The 13714-nt window shown below is 39.3% G+C and overlaps 1 protein-coding gene across 1 annotated transcript; it reads left to right on the top strand.

The window, feature by feature from the left end:
- Window positions 1-1127: 1127 nt before the first annotated feature.
- HTATIP2 (HIV-1 Tat interactive protein 2) lies at window positions 1128-13427 on the top strand. Its single transcript, XM_074956976.1, has 5 exons — window positions 1128-1322; window positions 1413-1520; window positions 4996-5133; window positions 13044-13105; window positions 13199-13427. The coding sequence occupies exons 1-5, from the start codon at window positions 1128-1130 to the stop codon at window positions 13425-13427; spliced, it is 732 nt and encodes a 243-aa protein (XP_074813077.1).
- Window positions 13428-13714: the final 287 nt, after the last annotated feature.

The following is a 13714-nucleotide window of genomic DNA, read 5'->3' as shown; positions in this document are numbered from 1 at the left end:
ATGTATGCTAAAAGGGGCGGACTTGAAACCATGACCAGGCTGGAGGTCTGAGGCATTGAACAGACAGACCACAAGTCTACAAAATCATCATCAACTTACTTGCAATATGAGAGAGATCAACTGAGTCAGCAACTCCCCACAAAGCTGCAGTCTAATGCTGTAATACAGGGCCCATGCCACCTCCCTGCTTTTACATCAAAGGATTGGGTTAGCCCTCTTAGCTACAGCATTGCACTGGGAATTCATGTTCAACTGGTTGTCTACCACGACCCCTAATTCCTTTTCATTGTCACTGCATTCCAGGATACATGTAGTCCCCTGTTTTGCTTTCCAATCCGTAAAAGGGGGGTAATGATATTTACCTCCTTTGTAAAGCTCTTTGAGATCTATCAATAAAAGGCAATATATAAAAACTAGGTATCAGCATTGTTTGTTCTTTGTAACTAGAGATCACCAGCCCCCGAAGTATTATATATAGTTCCAAGAGCCTACTCGTGCTGCCAGCCAGGATACCAGCAGCACATACCCCTGCCCCTCCACCAAGGCTTTGGTGCTCTGCACTCAGAGGGCATTCAAGTTATTTATTAGAGAGAGAGGTGCTATTTATGACTAGGGATAATTAGCTCTTTTATGTCATACCTATTACCTTTCCCAGCAGAATTCCAGAAATAACCCCTACACCCCCACCCTGTGGTGGATACTGAATAATAGGCAATCGGGATGGGATTTACTAGGGAGATATGAAACATGCCAAATTCTCAGTCACTTTCAAGGATAATTTCTTATTTTGGATTAAAGGTAAAGAAGTTATTTTCCAGCTCCCTGTTACAATGACGGGTTTCCTAGTGTATGTCAATGAGACATAACACTTCACTCTTCATTTAAAAAAAATCATTTATTCAAATTGTCACAGTTTGAGAACGGTCCTGAGAGACTGAAGACATGGTTCAATGAAAAAGTCCTTAAAACATTTAAACCTTTCTTTTCTACTATTAAACAAAAACACAGTAAATTTGATATAACAGAAAACAATCAGTCTGCTTCTTTACCACTAAACAAAAGGATGTTTAAAAAAATCCATTGTGACTCTTTTAAAGAACTGTATGATTTTTTTTTTCATATACAGAATGGCTGAGCTTGAGAACATACAAAACCTTCGTGAAAACTTCAAGAATCATAATAAATCTTGTTTTATCCTTGGTGCATCAGGAGCAACTGGCAAAGAGTTGTTAAAAGAAATTTTGAAACAGCAATTGTTTTCTAATGTCACCATCATAGGACGTAGAAAACTGACTTTTGAAGAAGTGGCATATCAAAATGTGGTAAGTCATATGACTGGCATATTTGGTGTCAGTTTTAACACTGCTTTATCTGTTAATGTTTTCATGTTATTTTGTATCCTTGTGTTTTAGAATCAACAGGTGGTAGACTTCGAAAAACTGAATGAATATTCTGCATCATTTCAAGGTCATGATGTTGGATTCTGTTGTCTTGGTACCACAAAAGCAAAGGGAGGAGCAGTAAGCAAAAAAACACAACGTTGCTTAGTTTTCACTTTGCAGAAGTATTGCACGAATCCCTTTGTTTCACTCCCTTCTTTCAATCCGCGCAGAAACAGTAGAACAGAACCGTGTTAGTCTGTATCTCACGAAAGCTTATGCTCTAATAAAATTGTTAGTCTCTAAGGTGCCACAAGTACTCCTTTTCTTTTTTTAGTAGAACAGCTAACACTCCTTCCCCCAACCCCAACATTTAGGAAAATTTGGATTTAGTTCTGATTCTAAGTTAAAGCTTTACCACCTGGGCCCATGTTTTTTTTCACTCTTGTGAGTGATATTTGTCTGGTAAGGTAGATTTTTTTTGTACGGAAAGTTCTGTCGGGCAGGGGTGGAATTAAATGTATAAAAGACATACAGAATGTGGAAAAGATTCCTTTGAAAGAATCCACTTTGGGGACCTTTTAAACATTATGCTTCAAGTGGATACTGTTAAGTTAACTGAGCCTAGATGCAGAGCTGAAATTTCAGCATGACAAAATCATCTATTTGAAACTTTACCTCTGTAATATTTCATTTGTAACTTGTGATGCAGAATTGTCCACAATATGCACAGCCTCTGCCAAAACTGATGACTTAGAGAGCAGGTTCTACACTAGGGTCTGATCTACACTGGGGGGGATCAATTTAAGTTATGCAACTTCAGCTACGTGAATAACGTAGCTGAAGTGGACGTACTTAGATCTACTTACTGCGGTATCTTCACTGCAGTAGGTGGACTGCTGACGCTCCCCCGTCAACTCTGTCTATGCTTGTCTCTCCGGTGGAGTAGCGGAGTCGATGGGAGAGCGCTCGGCGGTTGATTTATCGCGTCTTCACTAGACGCAATAAATCAACCCCTGCTGGATCAATTGCTCCAGAGGTAAGTGTAGACATTCCCTTAAATACATTTATTACACAACCAAGTAGGGGCATATATAGAATAGTCTAGACTTGCAAAATTCTACCTGCCTGTTTGTCTCAGGCAGGTAACCTTTACTTTGGTGGATAAGTAAACATTAGCTTTTTCCTTAGGCCTTGTCTATGCTGCCACTTTACAGCGCTGCAAATTTCTCACTCAGAAGTGTGAAAAAAACATCCCTCTGAGCCCTGCAAGTTTCAGGGCTGTAAAGTGCCAGTATAGACAGTGCAACAATGCGGGGAGCCGTGCTCCCAGCGCTGGTAGCTATTCCCCTCATGGAGATGGGTTTTTTTTATAGCGCTGGGAGAGCAGCACTTTAACGTTGCTAGTGAAGACATGCCCTTAGTCATCAACATCATTGTGGTAAGGTGAAGAAAGTAGATTTTATGGGTGGGCGAGGCTGAATTAGTCAATAGATAGCATGTTCATAATGCCACCCTGGCTCATCCTCTTCTGACTTCAAAGAAGAAATGTTCATGACCATTATACAAACAAATGGGCCATCAGAATGTACCAGGCTTTCCAATTGTTGAACATGGAGTATGTGATTCAGCAGTTAGTTAACTGTGTTGCCATTTATTATACTGTAACTAGAAGTTTGTTTTTTTGCTGTGGCTGTTTCATTCTGCCTGGCTGTAGACTCAACAAGAATGCACTATTGTATGGGGCAGGGAAGGCAAAAGAAAGGTGTAGGAACTTTACTATTACCATTTGGTTTTAAATGGAAGATTAGAAAGTAGAGGATCCAGTAGAAATCTTCATGGAGATCCTAAATCTATGGAGCTTATTGTGCCAAAGATTTGATCATATATAAAGTGTATGTTAAGTCTTTGAAAATTGATAGCCAGTTAAATGCAACATTAAAGACAACAGGCGTTTTTGGCTGTTGAGGTTTTGCTCTTAATTAAAATGCCACATGTTGGAGGTGGAGGGAGGAGAGGAGAAAACCCATCTGAATTTAGCAGCTTAGAAAAATGAATGTTTATAATCAGTTTGAGAACTCAGTGGATTTGTGAAATCATTTGGGATTAACAGGCTATTGATTGCTAATAAAACAATATTTAGCTTTGTCTGGGGAACAGCAGTGGAAAAAGGTGTGGGCACCTTGTCAAACAGGACCCATTGAGGAGAGATGATGGGTTAAGTGTGGGGGTCTGAGTGGCAGCGTGGGTGCCAGTTCTTCAAGGAGAACTTGTCAGTTGTTAGTAAGGCTTGTGAAAGGAAGGACGCCAGCGTCTGATGGCTGGGGTAGTATTGATGCAAGTTAGCTGACTAATCAGATTGAAAAAGTCCCATGGTATTTATGTCACTTTAATTTTCATCAAACAATTGGAGACGACAGCACTCTATTAAGGAGAGGTTGATCCAGAACTAAAGCTAAATAAATTAGGGTCTCAGTTTAATCAAATTATCCCTTTACTGGCCTTGGATTAACTGAGAGAGACAGCGTTGGTCTAGGGACTTTTGATTGGCTAATTTTTTTTAAGAAGCTGATACAAAGAATGAGAGATTTAAAGCAGACGGCTACTACTCGAAATACCCCAAACCCTTTCAAAGAAAAAGTTAGAATTAATATTTATCAGCAGCATTTGCAGTTTTATTGAGGGAAGCTTCTATTTTTTATTAGTTTTGTAAGGCAAAAATCTCCATTTAGTCTGAAGGGCTGAGGTTTTGTCACATTTACAAAACAAGACACTGAAAGCATACCCAGAAATCTAAGAAATATCCTAATGCTACTATGTAATGTTCTGAGGCAGTTTCTCTTTTCTCCTAACTGGTGAATGACTTGTAGATGCCTTGTTTATCTGCTTTTAAAATCTTCTAATTAAACAAAGATAACATTTAGGAATTTACTTAACCGTGGGTTAAATAACTTAAATATTTGGTTACTTTTTGTTTTTTATGTGCTTTTAAATTCTACATTGGGGACAGATACAGCCAACTTGTGTTTGCAGGAGTAGACCCTATGATGTTACTTCAGTAGGAATTTAGGGCACTCCGTATTTCTCAGGATGCACTCAGGATCTTTCAAGATTGGGCTGTTAATGAAGGAATCTGGCGTCTACAAAAGTGTGCTTTACCAAGATTCTGCTCAACTGCAGAAATAAGACAACCAACCTTTGAATTACTGATTTAAATAGGATTGGAAGGGAGCTCTTGAGTCATCAAATCCAGACCCCTGCTATTGCGGGCAACCTCTTGGTAATAAATTTATTAAGAGCGATCTTAAAACTACGTAGTTGCCCCCTCCCCTCCGCCCCTACACCTGTTGGGAGGATGTTCCAGAACCTCATTCTTCTAATGGTTAGAAACCATTTACCCATCCTTAGCTTAGTTAAGTATGAAATGCTTTTCTAAAATGAAGTACCATGGAATTTCCCTTCAGTCTTTGTTTGAAAAATGAAAGATATCTGGAAGAAAACGGAGAATCACTGGATTTTATCCCACTTATAGTTTTGCTTTCCCCCACCCCACACACTTTCCCTCTTCTGTGGATTCTTCTGACCTGGCTCTAATCCAAATAATTTTTTATCCTAGGATGGATTTGTTTGCGTTGATCAAGATTATGTTTGCATGTCAGCAGAGTCGGCAAAAGCTGGTGGTTGTAAACACTTCCTCTTGGTATCTAGCAATGGAGCTGATAAGCACAGTATTTTTTTTATTTTAAAAATCAAGGTTGGTCTAAATCTTATAATAATAATCTGGAGAAATTTCTGTACGGCTTAAGTGTGTAAAGTCAAAATTTCCCAGTGAATTGTTTAAGCAGTTATCCAAAAAGAGGGGGAGGTTAACCAGGAATAAAACTAAGCAAAGAAAAATTGGAGAAGATTCTTAGACAGTTCGAGTGATTTGAGAAATTTAAAACTAGATTGAAAAAAAAAACCACTAGAAAATTTACTATCAGAGATAATCCTGCACTGGCAGATGGATGGACTAGATAAAGGGCCAGATTTTCAAGGTATTTAGATGCCTAAAGTTGCGGATAGGTGCTTCTGAAAATCCCACTAGGGATGGGATTCACATAGGTATCTATGCACCTAACTCCCATTGATTTCAATGTCAGTTAGGTGCCTAAAAACCTTTGTAATCCACCCTAGGTGCCGAACCTGGTTAGGTGCCTAAATATCTTTGAACATTTGGCCCAAGTTCTTTTTCATTTCTAATTTCTATGATTTTTTACAATTCAACTACATTGTTGCTATCTAGGGCTTCTCAGGATTCAGTTCTGTCCTCTTATGTGAATAAAATTCCCACTGCCTTCCAGAAGAGTTACACCTGTGTAACAGAGGACAGAATTGGCCCAGTGGGGCCACGTTTTCAAGTGCTCAGCACCCACAGTTTGGATCAGATTTTTAAAATATCTCAGCTCCCATTTATGCACCTAAACAAAGTACACAGTGCCTACTAGCTCCCATTCTGACATTTATGGTCAGGTTTTCAAAAAGAAAGTCTGGCCCCAACAGTGGGTACTGAGCTCCCTTGAAAATCTGGCCCTATCTGTTTTATCTGAAGTTCAACCTGTTAACTCATGTAAAAACTACAACCTGCCTTGTCAGCACTCAGATTTTACCTTGAGTTAATTAATTCCAGTTAGCTAACTCAAGTTAAGAACTTTTTGTGTGTGTGAAGACAAGGTGTCATAAATATAAAGGGAAGGGTAAACCCCTTTAAAATCCCTCCTGGCCAGAGGAAATCTCCTCTCACCTGTAAAGGGTTAAGAAGCTAAAGGTAACCTCGCTGGCACCTGACCAAAATGACCAATGAGGAGACAAGATACTTTCAAAAGCTGGGAGGAGGGAGAGAAACAAAGGGTATGTGTGTCTGTCTATATTTTGTCTTTGCCGGGGATAGACCAGGAATGAAGCCTTAGAACTTTTAGTAAGTAATCTAGCTAGGTACGTGTTAGATTATGATTTCTTTAAATGGCTGAGAAAAGAATTGTGCTGAATAGAATAACTATTTCTGTCTGTGTATCTTTTTTGTAACTTAAGGTTTTTGCCTAGAGGGGTTCTCTATGTTTTGAATCTAATTACCCTGTAAGGTATCTACCATCCTGACTTTACAGGGGGGATTTTTTTTTATTTCTATTTACTTCTATTTCTATTAAAAGTCTTTTTGTAAGAAAACTGAATGCTTTTTCATTCTTCTCAGATCCAAGGGTTTGGGTCTGTGGTCACCTATGCAAATTGGTGAGGCTTTTTATCCAACATTTCCCTGGAAAGGGGGGGGTGCAAGTGTTGGGAGGATTGTTCATTGTTCTTAAGATCTAAGGGTCTGGGTCTGTAGTCACCTAGGCAAATTGGTGAGGCTTTTTACCAAACCTTGTCCAGGAAGTGGGGTGCAAGGTTTTGGGAAGTATTTTGGGGGGAAAGACGTGTCCAAACAGCTCTTCCCCAGTAACCAGTATTTGTTTGGTGGTGGTAGCGGCCAATCCAAGGACGAAAGGGTGGAATATTTTGTACCTTGGGGAAGTTTTGACCTAAGCTGGTAAAGATAAGCTTAGGAGGTTTTTCATGCAGGTCCCCACATCTGTACCCTAGAGTTCAGAGTGGGGGAGGAACCTTGACACAAGGCCTAAGATAAACACAGAAGATTAAATACTGGTCTTATTGACATCAATGGGAGAACTTCCGCTGACTTCAAAAGGGCCAGGATTTCAGAGAGGAGAGAGAGAGAGTCTTCATGCCTCTTGTTTTCCTGAGTGTCTTAATAACAATATATCTCCAGAGCAGCTCCTTCAATCAAAATATATTTTCACAGAATCATACATCTTACAAATGGAAAATCCTATAAGGTTACTTATTCATCCCCCTCACCAATGCTGGATTGTTCCCCAGCATGTTTACTAGTGGTTTGAGCTGACTTTGCTTTGCAGAGGTTCATTTTGGAACTAATTCCTACAGGTAAGTTACCACCGTATATGTTTTTTAATGCTACCACTTACAGCTACTTCAGTTTGAACTGAGTTGAAACTCAGTCGTGCGGTAGTGTAATGGTGCAAGTCCCCTGAGGTCATCCCAGTTCTTCCTAAATGCCTAGTATTTCTTAGGGGTTGCCTCATTCAATTGCTCCAGGATAGATATAGTTCTCTCAGATGTCCTCTCTCAGAAGAAGTCAGAAATCTGTCTTCACTTCCAAGTGTGCCTGAGTGCCTCAGTGATTTTGACCTCAAACAATCTACAGCCCTGTCTACACTGGGGATTTGTCCCAGTTACAGCCATTGAGGTAACTGCATTGGTGCAAACCTCTTGCGTAGGTCGGCAATGTTGCTATTTGCACCAGTGGTGCCAACCCCTGCTTGAAACTGAGGCCAGTTCCGCTGGCGCAACTAGGTGGGACCCAGTGCTCGTCACCAATGGCTGTAACTGGAGAAAACCCCCTGTGCAGACAAAGACTAAATACTTAAGTTTTAATCAAAAGCAAGAGAGAAAACCTTATTAAAGTGATGGGTCGACAGATCATATCTGGTCTTATACTCAGTAAGAGTTTAGCGAGGTGGGCATAATTATAACGAGCAACATCTTACATTTTTGAAAAATGCATCCTCTAGTGTTAATGTCCCCATACCTTCTGTCTCTCTTCCTGAGCAACCTGTCAGCAAGAAGCCTCTCTCCTCAGATAGTCTCTCCATCCTCACAGCCCTATTGTAATTTTCAGTTTCTTTGAGGTTTTTGCAAAAAGAAAAGGAGTACTTGTGGCACCTTAGAGACTAACCAATTTATTTGAGCATAAGCTTTCGTGAGCTACAGCTCACTTCATTGGATGCAGTGAGCTGTAGCTCACGAAAGCTTATGCTCAAATAAATTGGTTAGTCTCTAAGGTGCCACAAGTCCTCCTTTTCTTTTTGCGAATACAGACTAACACGGCTGCTACTCTGAAACTTGAGGTTTTTGTGCTTATCACATCACCCAGTCAAGAACCAGAGCAGAGCCACTTTCTGGGCTACCTAAGAAGTGTAGCTGCAGTAGGTGGCCTGACTGGCTTTGCCACCTGATCAGCTGGAAGGATCAGCTGACTGGCTCTTAAGCCCAGTGGCAGCTGCAATTCAGTGGCTGCTCCAAGCATCTGCCCACAACTGTGGTAGCTTCTGTTTGTTCCCAGACTTGCCTGACTTCAGCTCTGACCCTTGGCTCCAATTCCTGGCTACTGACTCCTGCTCTGACCATTGGGCCTGACCACCCATGTCCTGGTCAAATGCACCCACTCAAAGTGGTGTACCAAGTATTTCTGCACACTGGATATTACTGTCTATCTCATGTCCATTGAATTTTTTTTTCCAAAATCACTCACTTTGTTTTTCCCATGTGCTTTTAAAAGTTAGTTTGCCTAAAGGTGTATACAGATAATGATCGATGATTGTAATCAGGAGATGTTTTCTGTCCCTGAATGAATGTGCTAACCTTGAAAACAGGTTATTGTCTGCCTTACATCTGAGGTTACAGAGACAAGGCTCATAAAATTTTTATAATTTTTTCTATTCATTAAATTGATCCTATGTAAAATATGAATGATTGACGTATTAATTCCAATCTACCACATTCTTCTTCCAAAAGTTATAGAAATCCTACTCTCCCTTCTCACAAGTGTTAACAAAAAGGAAGATAATTTTGTTTGGTTTTTTTTATAACAACCATGGTTCATACCTGTACGGTACACGAGCGGGAGTCAAGAGATCTGGGTGTTACTCCGAGCTCTGCCATTGATTGATTACCTGTATTTCCTTGGCACATCAGTTAACCTCTCTGTTCTGCAGTCTGTAAAATGGGCATAGTTATAGTTGCTCATCTTTGTGAGGTACCTGGATCTCTGAATGAAAAATGCTATGTAACTGAGATCTTCAGAGACTGAAAACTGTCGATAGGTCCCTCCCCAAGCTTTCCCACAGAGGAGCTCAGGCATAAGAACATAGGAATTACCATACCTGATCTAACAAGTAATCCATCTAATACAGTATCTCATCTCCAGCACTAGCCAATACTAGATGCTTCAGAGGAAGATGAAGGAAATCCCTTAATAGACAATTATGGAGTAACTTGCCCAGTGGAGAAATTCTTACTAATTTAGGTCTATTAGTGGTTGGCTTATACCCTGAAGCATGAGAGCGTTTAAATTTTGTATACACTTTTATCCTGTATAACGTAGTTGTGGATGTTCTAATTTTTCATAGAAATGTCGAATCCTTTCTTGAATCTTACTAAATTATTACTTTTCAGTTGTATGTTGTAGCAATGAGCGCCACAGGTTAATTACGTGATTGCAATTTGATTACATTTATTTTGTGCAAACAGAACAGATTCCAAACAAGAAATATATATATACTTGCTGTTTTAAAAGGGCCAATTTCACAAAGCTGAAAGCAATTATAAGCCAAATCAGCTAAGAGAGAATTTAAACAGGAAAATTTGAATGATAATTGGGAACAGTATAAGAATATTTTACTAGATGCCCAAAAAGCCAAAATCCAAAAAGACTACAATGGTTTAAAAAACAAACAAACAAAAAAAACCAGCCGGGAAAGTGAAAGAAGCTATAATATATCGCTTGGAAAGATTAGATTTTTATTGGTAAATGTTGATAAACATCAACACACACAACAATGAAAAAGTATTTCCATCAATAATAGAAAATTACAGAAAAGCAAAGTAAGAAAAATGTTGCTTGAGAACTTATTAGAGTTTGATTTAAGGCTAAAATTTTTACACATAATATTTGCAGTTTCTCTTTTAACGGGTTATAAAGCTTTACCTTTTTGAATCTGTGTCTAATGTCCTTTAATTATTATCTAACACTCCCCCCCCCATAATTTCCTGCAACTGTGAAAATTTAAATAAATAAAAATAGGGAAGAAATGCTTAAAACCCATAATTCTGCACACTGAAAATTTAAATAAAAGTTTTAAAAAGCTTAAAAATAAATCTTGAAATTACCCATCAAAATTACAAAAGAAACAAAAACAAATTCTGCCAAGTCTATATATACTTATATAAAAACAAATAGAAAAAAAGGGGAAGTTGATAGTGAATATAAATTAGGAATTACAGAAAATTGATAAGGGAAACAAAAGGACACAAGGAGAAATCTCTGAACAGCAGAATTAAGGAGAAGAAGGACTCTTCTAAAAAGTATACTAGGAATAAAGGAAATCCTACCAATGGTATTTGTCTATTTCTAGCTGGAAATGGTAGAATTGTTGTTAATAATGCAAAAAAGGCACAAGTGTTGAATAAATACTTTTATTCTGTGTTTGAGAAAAGCCAGATGATTTATTCATATTATATGATGATGATCAACTACTTTCCATTCTAACAATAACTCAGGAGAAGTTACACTGCAGCTACTGAAGTTAGCTACAGGTATTTTAAAATCAGTACGTCCAGATAACTTGCATCCGAAAACTTTAAAAAGCTGGCTGAGGAGCTTTCTATAATATTAATGTTAATTTTCAGTAGGTCTTGGAACACTAGAAAAGTTCCAGAGGACTAGAAGAAAACTAATATTACGCTAATATTTAAACAGGTGTGACAGAGTGCTGAGATCTGACAAGTTGGGTCAGCACTCTGATCACTGTAGCCTCGGGTTAGTTCTGCCAATAACAGCTGATTGGTGAAGGTGAGGCTGAGGAGGTAAGGAACTAATTAGCCCTTAGATGAACAACCTGATAAAAAGACAGGAAGGAAGTGTTATGAGGGAGGATAGGGCTATCTGAGACTGGAATGAAGGAACTTCTAATATAGAGTGAGACAGAGAGTGACTGACCAATCTATTTTCCTCCTAGGGCCCTAGCAAAGAAGTGTTGAAAGACGTAAAGGTTAAAATGGCGATGTTGCACTGTACTGAGTGAGTGTTTGGGTTTAGAATAAAATACAGCCTGCACACAAAGTGAAAGTGGGTCTGAGCATTTCCTGGGGCATCAGAGAATGGGGAGAGAGCATCTCCCCATCACAAGAAGGTAAGCAGGATGATTTTGGCAACTATAGGCTTGCAGCATGCCATCAATTCCAGGCAGATTAAGGGAATGGCCGATACAGGACTTGACTGATGAAGAATTAAAGGAGAGTAATATAATTAATGCCAATCAACATAGCTTTATGAAAATAGTCATCAAACAAACTTGATATGTTTGTTATAGGATTACAAATTTGGTTGATAAAGGTAATAGTGTTAACATATTATACTCCTGGTCTGTACAGCATTTGACGTAGTGCCACAGAATATTTTGATTAAGAACAAGAACAATACAAAATCAAAATGGTCTTAAAATGTAATTGTAGTGGGGTCCCCGAGGGATTGGATCTTGGCCCTATGCTATTTAACATTTTCATCAATGACCTGGAAGAAAATAAAAATAAAATCATTACTGACAAAGAGGACATGTAACACAAAGATTGGGGGAGTGGTCACTGATTTAGAACTACCTGGATTGGTTGGTAAACTGGCTGCAAGCAAACAATGCATATTTCAATATGGACAATTATGAAGTCATACATATAGAAACAATGACTGCAGGCCATACTTAGAGGATGGGGGACTCTATGCAGGGAAGCAATGACTCTGAAAAGACTTTGGGATCTTGATGGATAATCAGTTGAGCATGCACTCCCAGTGTCATGCTGTGGCCAAAAGTGCTAAGGCAATCTTTGGCTGTCTAAACACAGGAATATTGATTTGGAGTAGACAGGTTATATTATCTCTGTATTGGTACTGGTGTGACTGCTACTGGAATGCTGTGTCCAGTTCTGGTATCAAGAATTCAAGAAGGATATTAATAAACTAGAGAGCATTCAGAGGATAGCCCCAAGAATGATAAAAGATTGGAAAACATGCCTTATGGGTAGGGCCATTTTGGTCAATTTCACAGTCATAGGATTTTAAAAATAATAAATTTTACGATTTCAGCTATTTAAATCTGAAATTTCATGGTGTTGTAATTGTAGGGGTCTTGACCCAAAAAGGAGTTGTGGGGGGTTGCAAGGTTATTGTAGGGGGGTTGCGGTACTGCTAACCTTTCTTCTGCACTGCTGCTGGTGGCGGCGCTGCCTTCAGAGCTGGGCAGCTGAGAGCGGCGGCTGCAGGCTGGAAGCCCCGTTCTGAAGGCTGAGCCACCACCAGCAGCAGTGCAGAAGTAAGGAAGGTATGGTACGGTATTGCCACCCTTACTTCCATGCTGCTGGCTTCAGAGCTGGGCCCTCAGTCAGCAGCCACTCATCTACAGCTGCCCAGCTCTGAAGGCAGTACCGCTGCCAGCAGCAGCGCAGAAGTACGGGTAGTAGTGGAGGGTGAAAATAGTTGGGTAGGGGGACAGGAGGAGTGGGTAACAGTGATATATTTTGCTATAGGCTAATTGCATGTGCAATTTTGTGTATACAGTTTGTTTTGTTGGGTTTTTTGTAATTGTTAGGAGACAAAAAAGCAGATCAGTAGTAGTAACCTATGGAGTATAACACAAAAGTCCTAGAAGTTTGAATTGCTGTCAAAGTTGAAGAATCTTTATCAAGATTGTATTGAGAATACTTTAAGCATGCTAGAATGATGAGCAGTAACTTTGGGGTCCTTGTTTAAACATGTCATGGATTTTGTTTTTTTAGGGTGAAGCAGAAGTTAAAATTGAAGAACTTAACTTCGATCGCTGCACTATATTTAAACCTGCGTAAGTGATTAAGTGTGAGTGGAAACTGTGTTTGCTGTCTATTTATCATCTCCTCTTAATCTGTGTCTCTCTCTCTCTCTTTTTTTTTTAAAGATTGATTTTATGTGACAGAGAAGAGTCACGTCCATTAGAATGGTGTGCTAGAAAAATTCAGGGTTGCCTCTCTCATGCGATGTCTATTACTGCACTTTCTGTGCCCGTGTCCACATTAGCAAGAGCTATGGTGAACAATGCAGTAATCCCGAGTGACAAGAAGGTGGAGCTGTTAGAGAACAAGGATATCCACAGGATTGGAAACCAAGATGAAACAAAGACCAGCTAACTGGTGTGATGTTATCAGATATTGTGCACTTCTGTCCCTCCCTAGCAGCATCACCAATTCCTATTTCAGGATCTGGAAAAAGCTTGCAATGCAGTAAAATTTTCTTAAACATTTGTGGTTTCTTCCTCCTGCCCCAGGATTATGAAATAGTAATCCATTACATTGTAAATCGTGCTGTACCATGCAAATCCTTTTATAAGGATTATGAGATTGTGACAATGATAGGAGTCATTTTTCAAGATGTATTGAATGAAAATGATACTTTTGCTGCAGAATTTTTTAATATG

The sequence above is a fragment of the Natator depressus genome, chromosome 6 (genome assembly GCF_965152275.1).
Source record: "Natator depressus isolate rNatDep1 chromosome 6, rNatDep2.hap1, whole genome shotgun sequence".
NCBI lineage: Eukaryota > Metazoa > Chordata > Testudines > Cheloniidae > Natator > Natator depressus.
Note: the sequence above shows the minus strand (reverse complement) of the source record. Positions and strands in the feature narration are given on the sequence as shown.

What these genes read in the sequence shown, in the direction of transcription:
- HTATIP2 (XM_074956976.1), top strand. Translation starts at nt 1,128, where the DNA reads ATGGCTGAGCTTGAGAACATACAAAACCTTCGTGAAAACTTCAAGAAT. An exon ending in CAAAAGCAAAGGGAGGAGCA is followed by an intron (nt 1,521 to 4,995) that starts GTAAGCAAAAAA and finishes TTTTTATCCTAG; the next exon opens with GATGGATTTGTTTGCGTTGA. An exon ending in TGCACTATATTTAAACCTGC is followed by an intron (nt 13,106 to 13,198) that starts GTAAGTGATTAA and finishes TTTTTTTTAAAG; the next exon opens with ATTGATTTTATGTGACAGAG.